Source organism: Passer domesticus, chromosome 8, assembly GCF_036417665.1.
Source record: "Passer domesticus isolate bPasDom1 chromosome 8, bPasDom1.hap1, whole genome shotgun sequence".
Taxonomy (NCBI): Eukaryota; Metazoa; Chordata; class Aves; order Passeriformes; family Passeridae; genus Passer; species Passer domesticus.
In genome coordinates this window covers 25,588,872-25,609,082 of record NC_087481.1, presented here as the reverse complement: position 1 = coordinate 25,609,082, position 20,211 = coordinate 25,588,872, and the positions used below count along the sequence as shown (strand labels likewise).

Here is a 20,211-nt window from a genome sequence, read left to right as displayed (position 1 = left end):
AGGACAGGTATCCTTTGGGACTAGAAGTTCAGCTGATTTGGGGTAAATATCAGCTGGATGACAAATCTGCCTTTGTCAGTCTCTAGAGGAGGAGGAAGAGGAAAGGGTGCACCCTAAATACAGACCTAGAAAGCAGGGTCTTGCTGGAAGTGCCTCTCCCTTCTGCCCTTCCATGTGTCCAGGAAAGTTAAGAGTCAAACAGAGACAATATGAAAATACAGGGCATTTATTTCTGTACATAACTAAGGTGCTTGTAATTCGTGTCCCCAGATGGAAAATCAGGCAAGTCTGCTCCACTGAACCAGGACGCAGTGCTAATATTTGAGGCTCATAATTAAAAAAACCCAAAAACTATACTCCATATCCCTCTTTTCTTTCCTAAAAGGCTTGTTTTGTAACACAAACACACAAAAAGGTCTAAAAATACTTCCAAGGCATTATTACATTATTATCAGGAAGGAATGGAGAAATGCTGCTTTTTCCTCACCAGCCTCCCTCCAGTGTTGGAGGTGGTGGTGGATGATAACAATCCAGCTTGGGAGGCCAACCTCCCAACCAAGGAAAGTCATTTATTCCCCTCACTGGAGACTTCCAGCTGGCTGCAGATGTGTCCCCCTCCTGACAGCTTTGATAAACAGGGAGAAAACAAAACATTTTGGGATGCAGTCCTCCAGGAGGGTTTCTTGGGCTCTGAGAAACTCATCCACTTGCAAAATAAGTCTCTTTTTCACAAGGAAAAGCTTGGCTTCCAGCAAGGCCTTTCCCCATGAAGGGGAGGAGTCCAGGAGAGGGAAATCTCAGCCTTTGGGGTGTGAGGGCAGGTTTGGAGGCGGGGGTGTGTCTGTTCTTCAGCAGCTCCTCCTGTGCTCCCTTCTGATGTCCTTATCGCAGCATTTTTCTCATTCAGAGGTGGTTGTGGAGGAGAATCCCAAAGCGTTCTGACTCCTCATTCATTTTCTGCAGCCAGCAGGAGGTTGCAGAGCTTGGAATTGGTTTGGTGCAAGGCAAATTCCCTGCCAGGCACGGTGCCACGCCGGCCTTTGCGAGCGGCGCTGCTCTGGCTGCCGGCAGCCTGGGAAACTGTCAGGACTTCTCTGTGGGACACAGGGACAGCAGGGTGGTCAGGAGCCTGTGCTGGATCTCATCCTTCACCTCCCAGACCATCTCCTGATGGTCTTATGGATGGTGCTTCCACCCACATTGGGAATTTGTGGTGCCCTTCCCTCATCCCTACCAATTCCCACCCAGTAAGTGCAACCATTAATCCTCTCCTCTTCCCAAGAAGTCCTCCTTTATCTCAAGCCCAGCAGGATGTTCCTGCAGGATCTGGTGCTACCTGTATGGGACCTGTTCCTCTCTCAGCTGCAGGCACATGAGCACGGGGCTGCTGGAAAACCTCAGCTTGGTGTCGAAGTGGATGGAGGTCTCCACCTCTGTCTGGCTCCTCAGGGTGGCTTGGAGGAAAGGGGAGTCTAGTTCTGCCTGGAAATCCATGGCAAGGCTTCCCCTGGGAGAGAGAAACACGTAGGGCATGGTCACAGAGCAGTGGCCTGAGCTGGGCACCAAACAACTCCATGAACACCTCAGTTAGAGGTCTGGCCATGGAAAATGTCTGTGTAAGCACCAGGTAAGCCTGGACCCACCAGGAGAAGATCAGGGAGCTGTGTGAATCCACCCTTGCCCCCTGGTATTCCCATTCCCAGAGCCAAGCTAACCTGGCATTGACGCTGGTTTTCAGCTCCTGCTCCCAAATGCTCACGTCCATGTCAGCTGAAATGTCCAGCCCCAGCCCACCCTGGAGTTTGACGGTCACTTGGAGGCCAGACTGCAGAGGAATGACCTGGAGGATGGAAAAGGCAGGGCTTCCTGTGGCCAGGCACTGCTCTTGGATGAGTGGCTGGCACCAGCAGGGCCTTGTGGCTGCTGGGAATGTCCATCCCAACCCTGCAACTCCAGCCACGGGTCTCCCATGGCAGAACAAGTCACCCCACTGCTTTACCAACCCCAAGGCACATCTGGCAGTGCCACCTCACTCTTAGATCTGTGTCTGTGGCATGTGACATCCACAGGCTCATTTCACTGGATTCACTGGGATGTGGTGTGGAGACAGGCCACTGCTTCCTCCCCACGCAGTACCTGGTGGTGGTCCATCAGCAGGAGGTTCCCTCTGACCACGCTGGTGGGCTCTCCACTGCTCAGCAGGACCTTGGCCATCAGGTCTGTGTACCCCTGGAAGAAGACGACCGGCCGCAGCTGGACGTCGAAGAAGGTGGCCGACATCCCAGCCATGAGCTCGGGCTGCTCCTCCCCTCCCGAGAGGCTCTCTCCCATCATCGACTCCATCCCTTGTGCCTCAAAGGTGACCTGGAACACAGAAGTGGGCAGGAGCAGGACATCAGCGGTAGAGTGACTTGGGTGAGGCATCCCTGGGCACCCTGAGGTGCCAGTGTTGCACCCTCTGGTTTTTGGGGTAGCAGGGGGCCCCCTTCTCCAGAGCAGGATTTTCACACCGGTGGCTTGGGAATTTGCCTTTTTCTGAGCACAGAGGTGGAGCACCACAAGGAGGTGAAGAGGGGACACAGGGACAGCAGTGGCACCCCTGGGTTGTGTTGCCACCCCCTGCAGCCCCTCTCCTGCCAGCACCTGAGCTGCACGAAGCCGCCGGCCGTGGCTGAGCAGGGAGAAGTCGGAGACGCTCTTCCTCAGGAATCCACCCTCCAAAAACAGCAGGTCCAGCCCGAAAGTGGAGGTCAGGTCCTGGGTGACTGAAAGGCAGAGAGATGCCCATGAGCAGCCCTGGGTGTCTGGTGGAAGGGGGTGGTCACAGGATGATCTCTAAGGTCCCTTCCAACCCAGACCTGTGGTAGCACTCTTCTCTCATTCTTGCAATACTCAAATAATTCAGCATTGCATGGTTGGATTTTTTTTTTCTCCCTGGCTATTTCACCTTCACTGACCCTCTGCAAGGCGAGCCAATTTGAAGTCAATTTGAAGAGGGACAGAAATGAGGGATGAAGAATTCAGCAGATATTTACTAAGTCCTGCTTTTTGCAGTCTCTGAAGTTTGATGCTTTCTTTTAGATCTCAGTACAAGAATCCTCCTCTCTGAAGATCTTATTAAAAGTACTAAAGGAACTGAGGATTGGAGTGAAACATCTTGACTTGTCAGGGAGAGCACAGAAACTCCCACAAGCAATCTGCTGTTGATTTCATCTCCAGCTGAAGCTCCTCTTTCAAACCAGCAGGATTTGGGAAAAGTTTGTGTTAGAGAAGGGCATGTTCCTGTCTCAGGTGGTGGCAGCCAGCTGCTGCTGGGGGACATTCTCAGAAACCTCCCTGAGGTTTTGGGGCATTCCATAGACCGGAATCCTCCTCTGGAAGCTGCCTTTCCCCACCAACCCCTCTAAGGGGACCATGGTGTCCTCTGTGCTGTCACCTGCCAGAGGTCCTGAGAAAGAAGAGGAGATGCCGACTTTAGAGAAGAAGTTGTAATTATTTATCCGTGGGTCTCCCATGATGTCCTTCATTATCTTCCTGGAAAAGAGAGGGAAAGGATATGTTAGCACTGGGAGGGAAGGAAAAGGTCAGTGGTCACTTCAGAAGAAAATGTAATTTGCCAAAGTATTTCTCGTGGTTGCTGACTGCCCAGAGCAGCGTGAGGATAAAATGAAAGCTGTAGACATGGGCTACCGTGGAATTTCCTTTTCCTCTGGCTTATTAGGACAAACCAAACAGATATTTTTGTGCAGCTTTTGCTCAGCTCTGAAAAACGTGAGTGCTTGGTTTGTTCTGTGCAGACAGGAAGATTAATGCAGGTACAAATTGTGCACTGCCCTGGGAGCCAGAGCTTCAGCCTCCAAGGACTCTGCTGAAGCCACAAGCCTGGGTCCTGCTGCCATGGGGCAGGATGACAAGATGACAAGGAATGTCAGGTTCTGCCTGGCTGCGAGCCATCTGCATCCCTTTTGTTACTGCAGGAATGTCCAGGCAGCCCCCACAAGGTGATGCTTGCACATTTTAAAGACCTGTTGGTCCAAACCCCACAGCTGGATTGTGGAGGAGGAGAAAAGGGCGATGCAGAGCAGAGAGGAAAACGCAGCCGTGCCCTCAAGCCCCACCTTGCCAGGTGCTGGTGGTCACGCAGCCTGTTCTGGACTTTGAGCAGCAGGAATGTGGCCACCTCTGTCTCCATCTCGCTGGTGGCCAGCAGGATGTTGATCACATCCATGGGCAGGGGGTGGTTGTCCAGGAGGATTTCTGCAGCCGCCAGGCGACAGGTTTTGTCATAACCCTTCCTCTTCTGGTGGAAAATCCTCCTCATCACTCGCTTCACCTGATGAGAAGGGGTAATTAAAAGAGTGCAAGTGCACCCCAGCAGCTCGGCTTTGAGTGGGGAGGGGAGCACCACGCCTCAGAACCTCCTCTGCTACCTTGCTGGAGATGTGGGGCGCGGGGAATCGCTGCAGGGCAGAGGTGGCTGCGGCGGTGACAGCCGTGGGACCGTCCTCGGCGTGCTCCAGGAGGGTGGGGATGGTCCCGGGGAGCCTCGCATTCCCCAGGGCCAGCAGGGAAATCACCACCTGGGGCTCCTGCTCGGCACCTCTGAGCCCCCTGAGGATGGTTTCCACCCCACGCTCCACCACCTGCTCGGGATTTGCAGAGGAAAGGGAGGTGAGGGACAGGAGATGATCTGGGCATTGGGGAGTGTCCCAAAAAGCCAAGTGTGAGGGGTTGCAGAGGACCCACCTGCAGCCCACAGAGCTTCTGCTGGCACAGCTTGCCCACCAGAGAGCCCACGGCAACTATTCCTGTCTCCCAGATCTCAGGTGCCAGCTGCTTCCCATCCAGCTTGTCCTGGGCACCAGGAAAGGGGTAACAGGAAGCAGGAAAAAAAGAAATTAGGAGAAAAAAAAAAAAAAAGAGAAGGAGTGTGCTTTACCTCTTATCTCAAGCAAGTAAGGGAAAACTAGTTCTTACCTGCCTTGAAGGAGGCCATGCATGATTTAATTGGATAAAATGCTGTGGCTCTAAATCAATATTTTATTTATCACTAATGCAGTGATACAAAGCACGTTCTGCTGAATTCTTTTCCTCTGGGGAGCATCTACTCCCATCACCCGTGTCCCGTTAAATGCACATGAAACAATCCCAAGAGCAGGAAAATCAATTTCTACAGAAACTTTTCCCTTGTTCCATGGTGTGTGGATCCATCCCAGATGCAGGACCCTCGGGGAAGAGACAGAGCTGTCCATACTCACTAGGACCAGGTGGAGAAGCTCTCCTGAAGGCCGGGGAGACAAAGCTGCTGTGTAGAGAAACTTCTCCAGGAGGGACTTGGGCTCCTGGCTGAAGTCCAGGAAGTCTGAGAGCGCTGCCAAGGAAGCCACTGACTGCGTGGCCACCGCTGCCTCCACCAGGAAGGGGCTGCAGCAGGAAGGGGCAAGTCAGCAGTGGCCCACAAAGATCATGCAGTGCTTGGACAGCACAGGCATTAGAGAAGCCAGAGAACACTGCCACTCATCAGGATGGCTGCCTGGAGCAGGGATGGTGCATGGAGCAGTGCCAACCAGCCCTGGCTGTCTTGCCCAGCGCTGGGAATTTTGGAGAGGCGTCTCCAGGGGTTCTCACCGCGTCTCCTCGGGCGCCCTCCTCAGCAGCTGCAGCACATCCCTCTTCTTGGCGCTGCGCAGCAGCTGGATGAACCTCTGGAACTGCCAGGTTGTTGCCACCTTCGAGGTGTCTGTTCTGACTCTCTGCCTGTCAAAAGCCTTCAGGAAGGCTCTCAGCTGCAAAGGTGAGGTTTGTTAGGGGGGACTTACCCTCTTTTCCCATGTTATCACAGGATAACGTTTACACCAAAGCAGCCCCTCCAAAAGCACCACTGGGGTTTAACCCCAAGCCCACAAGTGCCCAGCTTGAGGGAGAGCTTTGGGGGTCAGCAGCATCACTGACCGATGGGCAGTGGGTGCAGACCCTCCTGAAGGGCAGGCTGGCCATGCCCAGGGGCTGGGGCCGTGCCCCCGTGCCAGCCAGCACATCCTTAAGGCTCTGTCCAGACACCTCTGCTGGCCCAGGCGTTGCAGGAGACACCAGCTGGAGCTGCTGCCTGTGAGAGGAGAAATGGTCAGTGGAAAGTTTTGTGATTTCCACCCTCCATGGCCAGTGGCTGGGATCATCCCTCACCTGGAACTGATTTTGATGCCGGAGCGGGATCTCAGGGCTGGAGCCACCACGTGGCTTTCCTCTGCCAGGACTGACTGGAGCAGGTTGTTCTTCACCATGTACTGGGTTCTACTGGAGGGCTGCCACTCCACTCCAAAAATCTTGGAAAAGGAAAAGCAAGGAGAAAAAAAAAGCAACCTTTTTCCCCTTGCCCTCTCCTCAGGAGATTTCTCTCTTTACATTAGCAGAAAAAGAACTTTCCAGCTCACAAAGTCACCTGCTTCACTTGCAAAATGTAGGAAAGGAAAATCCATAAGAGCCTGCCTTCTTCCCAGATGTGGGAGAAGGCAACACCAGGTGAGGATCAGCAAGGGGATGCTCCCACCCGTGGCTGATGCAGGTAGACAGAGTGCTGACACCACAGGGACTTGCACAACAAGGAGGTGTTGAGACCCCTGCCAGGGCCTGTGGGGTGTCCATGGGAATGTCCATTTTTATATTGAATTTGGCAGAATTTGTACGTTAAAAAAAAACCTTAGATTTTTTTTTTTTTTATGGCAGGTATGACTGCATTAAGACCAACGGGATTTCATCTGACCAACAGATTTCATCTGTTTATGTCAGAGCTGAACACAGGCTACTGCTTTAAGCAAAACACTCCTGTCAAACTAATCCACCATGCAATGAGTCTGAGACCCAGAAAACATCCCTGCATCTCCACCTTCCCAAGCAGGACCCACTGACAGCTCAGAACTGATAACAAGAGGGTGTGTGGGGTGACCCAGAGCACCTTTACTGCCCCTCCCCACCTCAAGGCCCTCCTGAGGGATCTTGGTGCACCCCACTTTGGGGATGGCTCTAAGAGTCCCATCCCAAGCCGGTGCAGAAGGCTGAAGCCAGCTGGGGATGGGAATCCAAGCCCACCTGCAAAAGGAGTTGAGGGGTGGCCCTGCTGTGCTCAGAGTGAGCTGAGCCCCCCACAGTGAAAGCAATGGACTTGCTTTGTTTGTGGAGCTGAATCCAGACTTTGGCTTCGAGCAGCTGAGGAGATCTTTGGTCTTGGTGATGGAATGGTTGGACACGGTGTAGGTGACTTGGCAGCTTCCAGAGGCATCTTCCTGAAACACAAATGGATTGACCACGAGTATGAAACACTCTGTGGAGAGGACAGACACAAAGGCCAACCCAGCAAAGGGAACAGCATCTAAAATCTAGAATGTGGGACAAATCAGGGGGTGGCTGGGTAGCTCCAAGTCCAGCTGGGCATATTTTCAAATTCAGGGTCTAAATTAAGATTTAATTAAGCATCTCTGTGACTGCATTTGGAGTTCTGAGGTTATCTCATGTTGCTCACAGGTCATTCCAGCTGGCTGCTGGCAAAGCAAATCCTACTTGTGGAGTTTCTTTGCTGCTGTTCCTACCGTCCAGGGAAAGGCTATGATTTTGTGAGGGGTACCAACTGATGAAAATTAAGTTACTTTAAGTTTTCTGCCCTTCCAAGAGTCATCCTTGCTCACAGCCTGGTTGGAGCAGCAGACCCAACGTTATTTATCCCGAATTTTGCTCCCTCTGCTGAAGCTTGTGGGCTGGCTCCAGGGCCAGCTCTCCTGGTGCATCCCCGGATTTTTGGTCCCAGCTCTGCACCTACCTCCACTGTGGTGCCAGCATGGGGCTGAAGCTGGAACAGACTGGTGATGCCTCGTTTCAGGTTGGAGATCAAGACGTTTTCTGCCTCGTTCCCATAGAAAGCTTTGACCTGGGAGGGCAGGAGGAGGTGGTGCCTGGCTGAGGGGACATCTCTGGGGTGCCTGCAGGCTCCCTGCTGCCTTCCCTGACAAAAGGGAGCCTGAGAACCCCCTGTAGACACCGGAGGCATTTTCTCAAGGAGGCCCTTATCCCTTAATAGCATGACGTCTGTGGATGCAAGAAGACAAAATTTCCCTTTCCTTCCCACCCTGGGGTTCCATAGCCTTAGAGGAGAAGGCCAGAAAGCAGCTTATATCCCATGGAGAGCTTTAGCATGGGATTCTGCAGCTCCAGCTGAGTCCTTCTGGAGAATGGGACTCCATATGGGGTCCAACACTGGCCACTCTGTCCAGTTCCTTCTGCTCTGGAATCAGAGGTGGAGCAGGAGCTCCTATGGGCTTCATAGCCCAGAAAATTCAGGATGAGGACAGGAATGCTTTGCAGAGGGCACAAACAAGCCCAGGAGGTGTCCAGCTGACCTTCCCACTGTTCCAGGAGATGAACACTGGCTGCTGGAGCTCTGCCTGTGCCTCTGAGCTCAGTGCAATGTCTGCAGGGGAGCCTCTGGTGCTGTCCTGGCTCCTCTCCTCGTCTGGGTGGTGTAGAGCCTTCAGGTCATGGATCTACGACAGCAGAAGATGACAGAAAACAGTGACCAAGTGTCTGCTCTAAAGCTGGTGTGTATTTCACCTGCAGGCAATGGATTTGGTCAGAGGGGTCATCTGTCAGCTGGGGTGGGCTAGAAAAGGAAGGGGTTGTGTGGAAACCCAGGACACTGAGACTATTTCCCTGTCTGCTCTGGGGTGCCCTGACCCCCAGGGGAGCTCTGACTCTGACCCGCGCTCATGGAGAAAGTTTCCTAGACTTCAGAATAGGCTAGAACCCGCAAAAGTGTGAAATAGATTCTAGGGAGTAATGTGGGTGTATCACTTGGTGAGAAATTTAGCTTTTGGGATTTTTGGTATGTTGTGGATGGAAGCAAGATGGAGGGAACAGGGTGCTGTCCTGGGTTTCGTCCTCCTTCATCTTGTGTTTGGGTGGCATTTTGTAATGGGGCAGAAAAATCCTCATTGTGGGCTCTTTGGGATCAGCTACTGGGTTAAAAGGGAAAATAATCTAGGCGTCAGTTCTTAACTAGATAGTTTAGCCTTAAAAGTCCTTGTACCAAGAGGTTGTTGGCCACTTTGTGCCTTCTGATGAAAAGCTGCTGAACCCACAGTAGTGAGTCTGTTTCACTGATAAGAAATAACAAACACCTGAGTCTGAACATGAACCAATGTCTGGAGTGCCTTCAATCCAGACCCAGAGAAACCAACAGGGTTGCAGCTCCTGGGGCATTCCCAGCAGGAACAGCCAGCTGGGATGGCTGTGCCAGCCCTGCAGCTGGAGCATTCCAGCAGGAACAGCTCCTGGGATGGCTGTGCAGCCCTCACACACCTGCAGCTGGAGCATTCCAGCAGGAATAGCTCCTGGGATGGCTGTGCAGCCCTCACACACCTGCAGCTGGAGCATTCCAGCAGGAACAGCCGGCTGGGATGGCTGTGCAGCCCTCACACACCTGCAGCTGGAGCATTCCAGCAGGAACAGCCGGCTGGGATGGCTGTGCCAGCCCTGCAGCTGGAGCATTCCAGCAGGAACAGCTCCTGGGATGGCTGTGCAGCCCTCACACACCTGCAGCTGGAGCATTCCAGCAGGAACAGCTCCTGGGATGGCTGTGCAGCCCTCACACACCTGCAGCTGGAGCATTCCAGCAGGAACAGCTCCTGGGATGGCTGTGCAGCCCCTCACACACCTGCAGCTGGAGCATTCCAGCAGGAACAGCTCCTGGGATGGCTGTGCAGCCCTCACACACCTGCAGCTGGAGCATTCCAGCAGGAACAGCCGGCTGGGATGGCTGTGCAGCCCTCACACACCTGCAGCTGGAGCATTCCAGCAGGAACAGCCGGCTGGGATGGCTGTGCAGCCCTCACACACCTGCAGCTGGAGCATTCCAGCAGGAACAGCCGGCTGGGATGGCTGTGCCAGCCCTCACACACCTGCAGCTGGAGCATTCCAGCAGGAACAGCCGGCTGGGATGGCTGTGCAGCCCTCACACACCTGCAGCTGGAGCATTCCAGCAGGAACAGCTCCTGGGATGGCTGTGCCAGCCCTCACACACCTGCAGCTGGAGCATTCCAGCAGGAACAGCTCCTGGGATGGCTGTGCCAGCCCTCACACACCTGCAGCTGGAGCATTCCAGCAGGAACAGCCGGCTGGGATGGCTGTGCAGCCCTCACACACCTGCAGCTGGAGCATTCCAGCAGGAACAGCTCCTGGGATGGCTGTGCCAGCCCTCACACACCTGCAGCTGGAGCATTCCCAGCAGGAACAGCTCCTGGGATGGCTGTGCAGCCCTCACACACCTGCAGCTGGAGCAGCTCCTCCACGCCCGGGTCCCTCCAGAGCGGCTGCAGCCGGATCAGAGCCTCAGCCTGCAGGCGGGCTCCCCACGGGGATGGTGTGGAGCTGTGCTGCAGCTGGACAGCCAGGGAGTACCGGTACTGATACAGGCTCCTGGGCTGGAAAGAAGGCAGCAAATTCCCTGGGGAAAGATGGAAACGTTGAAGGTAAGCAGTCATGGATTGTGGATGCTGAGAGAGAGAAAGGGATAGTTTCCAGGCATCGTTCTGGGATGAAAAGCTGTTAGAAGCTCAGAGAAAAGAATTAAAGCAATTCTTATCTCCACTTGATACACCTGATACTAAGCAAATATAGAATGTGTTACAGAGATTTATTTACCAAAGAGTAATAGTGTTTTAATTAGTTAACCAATAAGGTCAAAGCTGTATCAAACAAACTAAAAAAGTTACAAGTTTCTTAAAAATATAATAATAATATAGTATAACAAAATAAAACAATAGTTCAACCTTCTACATCTTAGAGTCAATACTAATTACATCCAGATCAGAGAAACCCCTACAACAACTGTTCCTTAATTAACCAACTGAGTGCCAGGTGTTATTAAGAACCAGTCAGATTCTGGATGAACAATGTTGGTTATAAATATCGTGAGATGTAATAAAATAAGTTTTTTGCCTTCTGATCAGTATGGAGCTGTGTCACTTCCATTCCCCTTCCTGACAATGGATCACCTCCATCCCAGACTGGCAGGGGTGCTGATGACCTGGGTCACCCCACCCCCCGGGAGGGGAAGGCCAGCTGATGGGAAGGTTGCCATGGACAGTTATTTGTGCCTGTGGTTTGGATATGTGGCTGTTCTCTGGGCTGATTCCTGCTTGTGTTTCCAGCCCTGCCTTAAACAGGATGATGCTTAAGCAGCAGCTCTGCTTGTGCACTTCAGGACTAGAAATGCCAAGGAAACACACTTTAGTCCTGAAGGGAAGTTTCCTGAGCATATCCAAGGACAGGAGGGATACCTCCAGTGCCTTTGCAGCACTGGGCATTAACTGGGGCACAATCAACGCTTTTAGGGGAGAAAAGAAGCTGAATCCTTCATATTATGAGTTTTCCATTGGAACTTCTAACTCCTAATTAAATCACTGTCACTGTGGTAAGGCAAAGTGAAGTTGGTGGGACTGCTTTAGATCAAAACTCTCTGCTTTAATCTTATGTCTCTAGACTTATCTGAAGTCCCTTCTCTTGCTCATATACAAGTGTGATTGAAGGGGGGGACGGTTGCCTTTGCCACGACAAAACCAGTCATATCTATTTTCTGAAGGCACTTGAAGTTCTCTTGAAAATTTGATGCACTTGCTGGACTTCTGAAATATTCTACAGCTTTCCTACTTTTAACAACAAATGAATCAATGCAAGTCCAGATCAGTCCCTGGGGCTTCCCTCTGTGAGACAGACTGCGGAGTTTTTACAGTTCTGCATTGCACGCAGTTTAAAAAGCTCCAGCTCTCTGGTTTTCCTCACCCCCCCACCCCCCCAGAAAGGACTTCCACAATCTCCAAAATTGCCTGGCCTCAGGAGATGCTCATGCTGTCTGCAGTGTGCCAGTCCCTGTTCCCTGCTTGGCTGCAGGCTGGGAGAGAAGCGCTGGGATGAGCATCTCACCTCTCCAGGCATCCAGACCTCATCGAGTCCCTGCACCTGAACCAGCCCAAAGCCTCTCTTACCTGTTGCTGCTCTCAGGAGGGCAAAGCAAAGCAGGCAGAAGCATCCCCAGACCGCCTGTGGATCCATGGTGGGCTCCGGGAGCCGGGAAGGGAGGGGGGGACAGAGGGAGCGCACAGCAAAGGTGGGCAAGATCAGCAGTGCCACCAGTGGGGCCCGACCTTCTCCCTGTCCCCGCCTTACCCAAGAGAGGGACAATAATTAAACCTTTGTACCAGCCCCCAGCAGCCACGGAGGGTGTGGAAATCAGCTGAGGTTCGCCAAAGGCCGGCGGGAGGGGAGGAAAGCTGGAAGAAAAAGAGCAGCCAGAGCATTGAGGGGGGAGAAACTGCCCATTTGTCCTGATGCGGGAGGGGGATGCTCGGAGAGCTGCTCTGTCTTTTGGAGATCTCTCTCTTCCCATCACAGGATAGCAGACAGTTCCTTTCAAAAGAAAAGACCCAGAAGGGGGGAGGGGGGAAGCAGCTTTTCCATCCTTTTAGCTGGAGACTGGGATTTGCAGCCTGGAGGCTCAAGTTACTTAAAGGGCCAGGCTGGAGGGGATGGGGAGCACCCCAGAAAGAAACGGGAAAGGGCTTAGGAAATCCCCCTCTAGATCCCTTGGCCCACTAACCATACAATATTTTTATTAATGCATGAATGTTCTGATTGCTGAGTTTAATTGTTTTCTAAAGACACCAAGTAAGGGGTGGTGAAGCAGCTCAGGAAAAGAATGGGGGAGTGGAAGAGGGGGGCACTTCACATGTCATTCTGGAAGTGATCTGCATATGGGATCAGAACTCCAGGACTTTGGTGTTTTGGCATTTTCAAGGGCACGTCTCTCAGCTCTGCATCACCACTGGGTTTTTGGGCCACGGCTGTGATCAGAAAATCACAGCAGCTCCAGCTGAGAGAAACCTGGGAAAATTCCAGTTCTAGGTTTCCCATATGTGGTGTCTTCACGTGGTCTTTATGGACAAATACCCCATATTTAGCTTGAAAAATATCCTTCTCTTTAGTATTTTCATTTAGCTTTTATAGAATCATAGAATGGTTTGAGGTGGAAGGGACCTTAAAGACCATTTTCTCTCAACCCCCTGGCATGGGCAGAGAAACCCATGGCCCAGAGAAACTGTGGCTGGATCCCTGGAAGTGTCCAAGGCCAGGCTGGACAAGGCTTGGAGCACCCTGAGATAGTGGAAAGTGTCCCTGCCCATGGCAGGGGGTTGGAGCTGGATGATTTTTAAGGATCCTTCCAACACAAACCATGTTATGGCTCTGGGGGATTTGTGCTCTGCAGTGCAGTGTGAGAGCAAAGCACATTTTCAGAGCATGAAAGTCCTGCTGAACACAGGAAGTTTTAGTTCTTTATCCAGTGTGGGGAAAAAGGTGAGGTGGTTGTGGAGGGTCTAAGCCCTGAAGGTAAGGTCCCAGAATGTTTGCTGGCTGTAGCTCAATAAAATACTTGGAGAGGAAAGGCAAACAGAAATAGCCTGTGAAAAAAAAAACCTGCTGATAAGGAGGCCTCAAAGTGGAGCTGAACTTTGGCAGGTTGGTTGTTTAGGTCTGGCTGCCAAAGCTTTCCAGGATTAGGATGTGAAAAACTGGGAGAAAACCTGGCTTTTCTTTCTCCAAACCTGGTTCTTCCTTCTGTCACTGGAAGAATCTGTGAAAAACAATAAAGCAGAAGAACCCAGAGGGAGTTAAAAGCTTTGTGAAGCATTCTTCTCAAATCCATCTGGGGTTGCCATGCTCTTGGAAAGGTGCCTTATGGAACTTTGGACACCTGTGGGCAGATGGATGGTCCTAAAATCAGTGCTGCTGGAATCCTGGGTGCTCCTCCAGCCCCTCGTGTCCCACGCCAGGGAAATGTGATCTCCCACGTCTGGCCAGCGAAGGGACCTGGCTGCTGGACCTGCTGTGGCAGCTCCAAAACCCACGGGCAGAGCAGAGCAGAGCAGTCAGAGTGCCCGGGTCACCATGCCCAGGTCAGAGAGGCACGCAGGGACCTTGCCACTGAGCTGTGACATCAGGGTGGACTTTGGCAAAGGGTGGCCAGGCTGCACTCGCCAGGATGGAAGTGACAGGGGCTGCTGCACCAAAGCTTGCAAACCTCACTTTCCTTCTCTTCTAAATGACCTTCAGCTCCAAAAGTTCCCCCCACCCCATCCCCAGCATCTTCTCCTGCCTTCTCCTCCCTTTTTGCCATTGCAGTGGCAGGGAAAGGCCTGACTCTACCAACAAGCTCCATCAATCCTTACCTCACAGAGAAAAACTGCAGGAGAGTGAGCACTTCCCACATGATTGTACTGGTGGCACTCAAAAGTCTCCAAAATCCCTGAACAGAGAGATTTCCTGGGGCTGTGTGGGTCAAGAGGCCCCAGGTATGTACCTGAGGGCCCTAATGAGCTTTAATGACCCTAATGAGCCTCGGCTGTGGTCTCCTTAGGAGATGATTTCTATTCCTGCAAAGCAGCCAATCACCTGCCCTGTGAGCAAGGGGAGTATGTGATTGCTGCTTGTGTGAACTGTTAAAAACCAGACAATTTTAAGAAAAAAAATCATTTCTGCTCAGTTAATTTTGGGGTCTGAAAGGTTTGGAGCTATATAAATATATATTTAATGCCCTGGTTTTGGACTAGACATACAGATCACGTGTCTGTGTACATATATATATATGCGTATGTATTTTTTAAGCCAGCTCCCCTAAGCTGGTCTCTAAGGCAGAAATGCCCCCTTTCCCACCTGTATTTTTCAGGCAGTTGTTTAGCAACTTCCATTGCAAGCACACACCTATGGATTTTGTGGAGGAAAACAGCCCACACTGGGGATGAGGCTGTGGTGAGATGTATAAGAAGAGCTATTCTCCACCAGCCCTCTGGAGGTGCTTGTGAGCCCCCACTTGCAAGGAGCTGTCTGTGTGCTTTGTGTTTTATTGTCTGGAGGTTGCCAGGCTGCACTTTCCAGGACAGCCTCCTTTTTGTCCTCTTTTTTCTTTACTTTTTTTTTCTCCTTCCCTTCCTTTTCTGCCTGAAACAAGCTGTGGAAAAGCCCCTGGCCTGCCTGGCTACCTATGAGCTGTTGGTTGCTCAAGAAATTGGGTAAAGGGGGAAAGTCTGAGCACAACAAAGTGGTAGGAGCAGGGTTTGCATCTCAACCTGAGGCATCTCAAAGCCTGAGAAGTGAAGGAAAGACTTTGCTGTGTTAATGCACAATTGTATTTATCAGCAATTTTTGGAAAGCAGGGGTGGGATCAAGCCAGGGATGTTGTCTGGCCCAGCCCCCTGAGCCTGGCTTTGGCATGGGGAATGGATTCCTGACCTCTTTGCCGAGAGCTGCTGCTGATAGAGATTTCCCAGTTTCTCTTGGGAATTTATCCCAGTACTTTGCTACTATAAAGAAGTCTCCTCTTTTTACAGTTTCCCTCTATTACCTTTAAGCCCAGCCCCAGCTGAGTTAGAATTTAGTTCCAGCCTTTTCTTTCCTCCTCCCATCTCCTCCCTTCTCTTCACTTTTCAAATCTGAAGAGGCCTCAGCTGCCTCCCGTTTTCCTTCCTCTCTCACCTTCCAGGTCCTGTTTCCCAGACCTTCTTCTTTCCTTAGAAAACCCTTGATAATAACCCTTTCCCCACTTAAGGCTTTGTTGGATCCTTGTTTTTCTGCCTTCTGGCTGCTGTGGGTGAAGGTCTGGCTTTGAGGAGCACACCCTGCTCCCTCTGCTCCAGAAACCAGCCTTGCAGTTATCCCAATCTCCTGCTGGTGCTGGGGGCTTCCTCAGGCCCTTGCTGACATGAGAAACATCCTGGAAGCTTTTCCTTTCTTGAGATTAGCACGATTTCTGCAAGTCCTTGAGCTGTCAGCATGATGTTTAAAGACCCACTGTGCGAACGAAGGTCACGGGGAGCTGCAGCTGGGACTGTGTTAGGACTGGTTTTGCGGTTGCTCTTTGTTTTTCCTGGGTTTAATTTCGGCCGTGGGGTTCCTCTGTACGGGCTGTGGGCTGTAGGGGTTTGGGTTTCAGCCGTGCTGGGGGTGGGATTTGAGCACAAGAATCTTCACAGCCACAGCGCGCCCAGCTCCTGCCCGGTACCTGCTGGGCCAGGCCCGGGGAAAGGAGCCCTGTTATGAATAGAAAGTTATATTTTTTTTAGGTTGCAGAGTTAAAAACAAGTCAGACCAGTTGCTGTAAGTTAGTTTCACTGTGAAAGAAGAGTTCTTCAATTACCTGTTAATGGCCGGTGATTAACCATTGTCCCCCTGATGCTGGCCGCTTGCCAGGGAGGGACACGGGACAGACCCTCCAGGTATGAGGAAAATAGGAGTGACATCAGAGCCAGTATGCAGATGAGAAATGCATCGTGCCCCGAATTTTTACAGTTTTCCCAGGAAAAACCCCTAAAATCACGAGCCAACAAGTGACCTAAGTGACGTCTAAGGATGGGAGCGTAGTCCCGTACCTGCTTGGATCCTTTTTGCTTCTCACCCTAACCTGAAAAGATGTTGATTAAAGAGACGCCCCGGGGTGTTTGACAAACAAGCAGGAATCTGCTAATCTCCCGTGAGGACGGAATCCCCAGCTCTGCCTGCAGACCAGCGGACAAAGCTGCATCACCCTCCTCCTTCTCCTCTGTGCCACGCCTGGGAGCAGCGGCGGCGAGGGCGCAACCCGTCGATTTCTCCCCACCTGAGCTGATTCTTCTTAATAAAGGCATTAAAAAGGAGAAAGATCTCCTGCCCATTTATTTCAAGCCCGGCCCGGCCCGGCCGACACGGGGGCTGGGCCGGGGCCGCCACCTCCTCACCGAGTGGAAAATAAAGAGGAGGGTCCTGGGTTTTTTGGTCTTTAACATGTGTGTTTCACAGAGCCGAGTCCAGCTTCTCAGCAGTCCAACAGAAATTTTCCTCCTATTCTAAACCAGATAAACTATTGAAGCACACAAATACTAGGATTACTACTAGAAACTGCAGAAATTGCTGGAAATTCTCTCCTGCTGGCAGTAAGAGTAAACATGTGTAAAGGTTTCTTTGTATGGAGAGCAGCTGCACTGAGTGCTTTCAACATCAAAATCGACTGGGAACTAACGATTTCAGATGAGATGTTAAAGAAATGAACACTGTATTTCAAATCTTTTCTCAGTCACATTTACAAGATGAGTCACACAAACCAAACTGCCTGAGGGCAACAGAACCTTATATTGCATTGTAAGACTCGGCTTTTCCGGGGAGAGGAGGGAGGAGGAGAAGCTTTGCAAAGCTTTGTCAACTTTCTTAGCAAAGCTTTGCCAACTCTCTGTCCTCTCACAGTAATGACCTTCTGGTACTACTGACAGTAAGCTGCTACAAGAGCAGATTGAAAATTAGTGAGAGAAACGACCCTCACTTTTAAAATTTTAGAAAGGTTTATTAAACTTGACAAAAACTACAACAAAGGACTGAATAGTGAAAAACCAGAGCGCTGGGAGCCCAGCCTGTCCCGCCGTGGTTTGCAGCCCCGCAGCTCGGTGACCCAAGTGGCTGCTGTCCCGTTCCTGCCCTCGGTGTCCCAGGTAAGCCTGGCGCTCCCCAAGTCTCTCAGCAGCGACAGCCGTGCTCGCTGTCCCTCGCTGAAGATGCTTCCTTGCGCCTTGGCGGAGGGCAGGCGGTGCCAGGCCGTGCCCAGTGCCCAGCCTGCCCTTCCCGCAGGGCCCGACCCCGGGGCTGTCACAGGGCAGGGGAAAGGGCAAGGTGGGCTCATATGGGAATAGCATCGCTGTGCAGCTCGGCATCCGCGTGGTATCTGCCTCTGCATTCCGAGAGCCAGCTGCTGCATTACTGCTCCACAACACTGGCACTCACAGAGAAAGGGACATGAACGAAGGCAGGAAGTGGTAAAAGGGAGGCATAAAAAACCACATGCTAGGCTTGTGCTTGACATTTTTGTATTTCCTCCTTTTCTCTTTGGTGATTTTCTACTTGCTCTCAGTCTTATCAATCAAACCACAGCGTCTGTAAAGAGCTCACCTCCTTGGCAAACCAACTACAGACTTTCATGGCAGAACAGGCCTCCCCAATTAACTAGAAGGAAAAAGAAAGAAAGAAAAAAAAGAGAGAGAGGAAAACAAAAGAAGAAACAAAACCAAAACCAACCAAAAAAAAAAAAAAAGGAGGAAGAAAAGAAAGAAGAAGCTGTGAATTCTTCGCAGAATACAGAAGCAGCTGAACAGCTCGCAGCCTTGGCACAGCAGCCCAAGCAGCTGCCGAGCTCCTGCCGCTCCCCCCGCGCCCGAGCGGCTCCAGGCCGGGGGCACTGCAGAGAAATCCCCACAGCCCGGCGCTCCCGGGCCAGCCCTGCCAGGCACCACCGCTCCTAACCCCTTCCACTCGGGGCTTCTCTCCTGGCAGCTCCAGCCTTGCCTCTTCCAGAGCAGAGCACGCTGTGCCCCAGTGCTTTGCTGCTGGGAGCACTGGGAGAGATCCTGGAGCACTGGGAGGGAACTGGGAGCACAGGGAATGCCAGGAGGGAACTGGGAGGGATGGTGGAAGCAGCAGGAGTGAGCAAGAAGGAGCACTGGGAGGATCTCAGGAGCCCTGGGCAGGAATGGTGCTCCCAGTTCCTGCCCAGGGCTCTCCCCATCCCTGCCGGGGCTTGCCAGGAAGAGGGACACTGGCAGGGAACTGGGAGGGAAGTGCTCAGCACTCTGCAAGGTGCAGCAGCGCCAGGGGTGAGCAGTGGGGAGGGGGAAGTGCCCCCAGTCCACCCCCAGTGCCCCCAAAAATGGGGGGTGACGAGGAGAAAAGGGATTTAAATGGAGGGGGGAAAGCTTTTCTGTGATTGTGTTTGATCTGGGGAGGATCCCCATTCATCTGTGATTTGAAGGGTCTCAATTGAAGGAAAACACACCTTTTTCATTATTTTGGGTGCCTCCCTTGGCAGGCAATCACTGCTTGCCATGATTTCCATGTTTAAATGGAAGGAGAAAACCTTTATGGTGGTGTTTGAATTGAGGGAAAGAGCCCCATATTCATCATCTGCAGGTTCAAACTGAGGGCAAACACCGCTGTGCCTGCTCTGAAAGGGCTTCCCTTGAGAGGAACCCCTTGATGAGCCATTGTAAGAGTGCCATCGATGGGACCCTCCATTTGAAGGGACCTTCACAGATGAGAAAGATGTCCAAAAGCCCCCAGAATGGTCTTGAGGGAAACTGAAGACGGAAACTGCATTTCCCCTCGTTTCAGGAGGCTAAACTGAGGAAAATCCCCCTTGATTCACTTTTTATTTGGGATTAAAGTGAGGGGAAATGCTCCTTATGCATCATGTAGGGATCTAAATCGAGAGGGAAGCTCCGTTCTCCCCTCGATTCAGGGCTTTGACCTGGCGACAAGAGGGAGTTTCCCCCGGTTTAATTCCTGCAGCAGCTGGAACAGAAGGGCGAGGATGGGCTGGCGCTGCCGCGGCACTCAGGCGGTCCCTGGCACGGCAAACCCGCCCGGCACCGAGCGATGCCGCCGGACGCCCGGCACGGCCCGTGCCCGCCCGCCGGAGCCGGCAGCGCTGGGAGCTCCATGGAGCAGCTCAGCCCCGCTCCGCGCTCGGCCCTGCGAGCCCGGCACGGAGCGGGGGCTGCGGGCACATCCCCGTGCTGGGCAGAGCCGCTGCTCGGCCGGGCATCCTTCATCCCCTCGGGCAGCGGCCAGGGCCGAGGGCACAGTCCTGCTGCCGAGGCTGGACCTGCTGCTTCGCCTCTCCTTCTCTTGCAATGATCGCTTTGATAAGAAATTCCAAGAATTCCCCCCGGTCGTGTCCCTTATTCCGGTGACCGGTGAGTGATCTCTCCCTGGCCTTTCCCGACCCTCGAGCCCTTCCTGCTGTGTTCTGTTGCCCGCCCAGGGGAAGCAGCAGAGGCACAGAGCGGCTGTGCTGGCACCGGGCACCTGGCCTGGCCCAGCCCAAGAACCCCCGCGGTAATTCACTGCTCAGAGCCCCAGGAGCTCCTTCCCCGGGGTGCGGTTCTTCACCGGCTCCAACAAAGTGGGGCCCTTGTTCTTAGCGAGGTTTTTGTAGGACAGGAGTGGTCGCCTCGCGTGGTTTCTGTTTCTGAATGTGCCTCTGGCTCCCAATATGGGGCCGGGAGTCACTGTCATACAAGAAAACGAAACTGCCACGGTGATTTCCATGACACGCCCTGGCCTTCGCTCCCTTGCCCGCCCTCGCTGGTTTCCCTCACG

General features: G+C 52.5%; 1 protein-coding gene across 2 annotated transcripts; it reads right to left on the bottom strand.

Annotated features, from left to right (window-relative positions):
• Positions 1-210: 210 nt before the first annotated feature.
• On the bottom strand, positions 211-16,764 carry LOC135306211 (microsomal triglyceride transfer protein-like). Of its 2 annotated transcripts, XM_064429802.1 has the most exons (19): positions 13,516-13,636; positions 12,030-12,314; positions 10,311-10,489; positions 8,388-8,531; positions 7,811-7,918; positions 7,164-7,280; positions 6,184-6,323; positions 5,953-6,106; positions 5,629-5,786; positions 5,259-5,424; positions 4,747-4,854; positions 4,431-4,643; positions 4,119-4,333; positions 3,437-3,534; positions 2,644-2,765; positions 2,137-2,364; positions 1,716-1,840; positions 1,337-1,507; positions 211-1,094 (listed from the first exon to the last, which is right to left on the bottom strand). In XM_064429802.1, exons 2-19 carry the CDS (start codon positions 12,094-12,096, stop codon positions 947-949), a joined length of 2,661 nt encoding a protein of 886 aa, XP_064285872.1. In that variant the 5' UTR covers positions 12,097-12,314; positions 13,516-13,636; the 3' UTR covers positions 211-946. The 2 variants fall into 2 exon arrangements, with proteins under 2 accessions (XP_064285872.1, XP_064285871.1); XM_064429801.1 differs by lacking the exon at positions 12,030-12,314 and having other exon boundaries at positions 13,516-16,764.
• Positions 16,765-20,211: the final 3,447 nt, after the last annotated feature.